At 44.6% G+C, this 1,585-nt stretch overlaps 1 gene segment (V, D, J or C); it reads right to left on the reverse strand.

Moving 5' to 3' along the window:
- Window positions 1-948: 948 nt before the first annotated feature.
- Window positions 949-1,349, reverse strand: LOC139639476 (Ig kappa-b4 chain C region-like). The segment is given in 1 exon segment: window positions 949-1,349. A coding segment is annotated over 1 exon segment (261 nt).
- Between the last annotated feature and the right edge of the window lie 236 nt (window positions 1,350-1,585).

Below are 1,585 nucleotides of genomic sequence, written 5' to 3' on the forward strand. Positions count from 1 at the left end.
TATTTATGAAGTGGAGATACATTTTCTTGGCTGTTTCAGTGCGTGTCAATCCATCTCTATTCATGTTTGACCTCCCCATGCTGACCTCCAATCTGTTGAAAGTCAACTTCCCAACCATTCAGCTGTTCCTTCTCCACCCTCTAAAACCTGGACTGGGAAGACTGGTTCAATCCAAACACAAACACACACTTGACTTGTTGTGCTCCATTCAGCCTCAGGTCAGAAAACTGAACAACCCTCTGTCAGTGATAATTCTTCCTTTTAATTTTTAAAGAGGTCTTCTAGCTTTTAAATTGAAAGGGGGACACAGCAAGGCTGTCTGTTGTCACCACTTTTATTTGTCTCAGTGTTTGAACCCTTTGCAGAGCCAGAACACACATATGTAAATATTTCACGGGTCAAAACTGAAGGTCACACTCATGTTATATCCCTTTATGCTGACAATATCCTGCTTTTTATTTCTAATCCTGAAATTTATTTTACTACTTTTGTATATTTATTACAAAGACTCAGCATATTTTCTAGATGAAGAAGCCTTACTAACAGAACACTTTGTCAATTAGGGATCATTGGGTTAACATTTGATTATCTATCTAGGTGTAACCATATAGAGAAATTTGAAAAAGAATAAATGAAAACAATTTTGCTCCAGTCATACAACCAGTGATGAGAAATAAAAATGAAAATGGCCTCCTTTCATCCTTATATCCTTATATCCACACCTAGCTCCTGCCTGTCTTTAGCATAGCACTGGTAAACACAGTCACTGTCATGTTGCTGTCACAGAATTAATGAATTATATAATAAAAAATACACATGGACACATGGATACCATGTAAACACAGCTGATTTTGTGAATAGATCTTTATTGTCTTAACATATTAAGAATATTGGCATACTGCGAGGAAGAAAACATTACTATTTAAAGATGTAATGAGTCTGGAGACAGAGAGAGAGAGAGAGAGAGAGAGAGAGAGAGAGAGAGAGAGAGAGAGAGAGACAGAGAGAGAGAGAGAGACTACAGTGCTGAGTGCACACTGAGAGCAGTAGCAGAGTAAAACCAGTAGCAGAAGTCCCAGTGAGTCAGGTCAGGACTGGGAACACTGGTCTCTCCTCAGTGTCTCTGAGAGCGGAGACTGGGAGCCCTGGGTGGCCTCACAGGTCACAGAGCCCACCTTCCCCCACTGGTCTGCAGGGAGCCTCAGGGTGCTGCTCCAGCTGTAGTGGCCGTCCTTCTCCAGCACCCCGGGGCTCCTGCTCTCCTCCCAGCTGCTGCTGCTGCTGCTGCTGCCGTCCACCTTCCAGGCCAGCCTCCAGTCTGAGGGGAAGCCCTTGTTGGCCAGGCACATGAACGTGGCCTTCCCCTGCTGCAGCTCCACGCTGGAGGGGGGCAGCACCGTCAGGGTGGGGACGACTCGACCCACTGAGAGAGAGAGAGAGAGAGAGAGAGAGAGAATAAAACAAGTGCATGCAAGTGAAAATAAACTACATCCTGTGGATTGCAGGCACTCAGATGAAGAAAATGGAGAGGAGGGGAGGCTGCTAGTTCTGAGCATTTTTCTCAGAAGACTCAATTGTAGGAGAG

This window comes from Centroberyx affinis, unplaced genomic scaffold (genome assembly GCF_046629955.1).
Source record: "Centroberyx affinis isolate AG114_WGS23_722 - 3 ecotype Tasmania unplaced genomic scaffold, CSIRO-AGI_Caff_v1 ptg007339l_1, whole genome shotgun sequence".
Classification (NCBI taxonomy): domain Eukaryota; kingdom Metazoa; phylum Chordata; class Actinopteri; order Beryciformes; family Berycidae; genus Centroberyx; species Centroberyx affinis.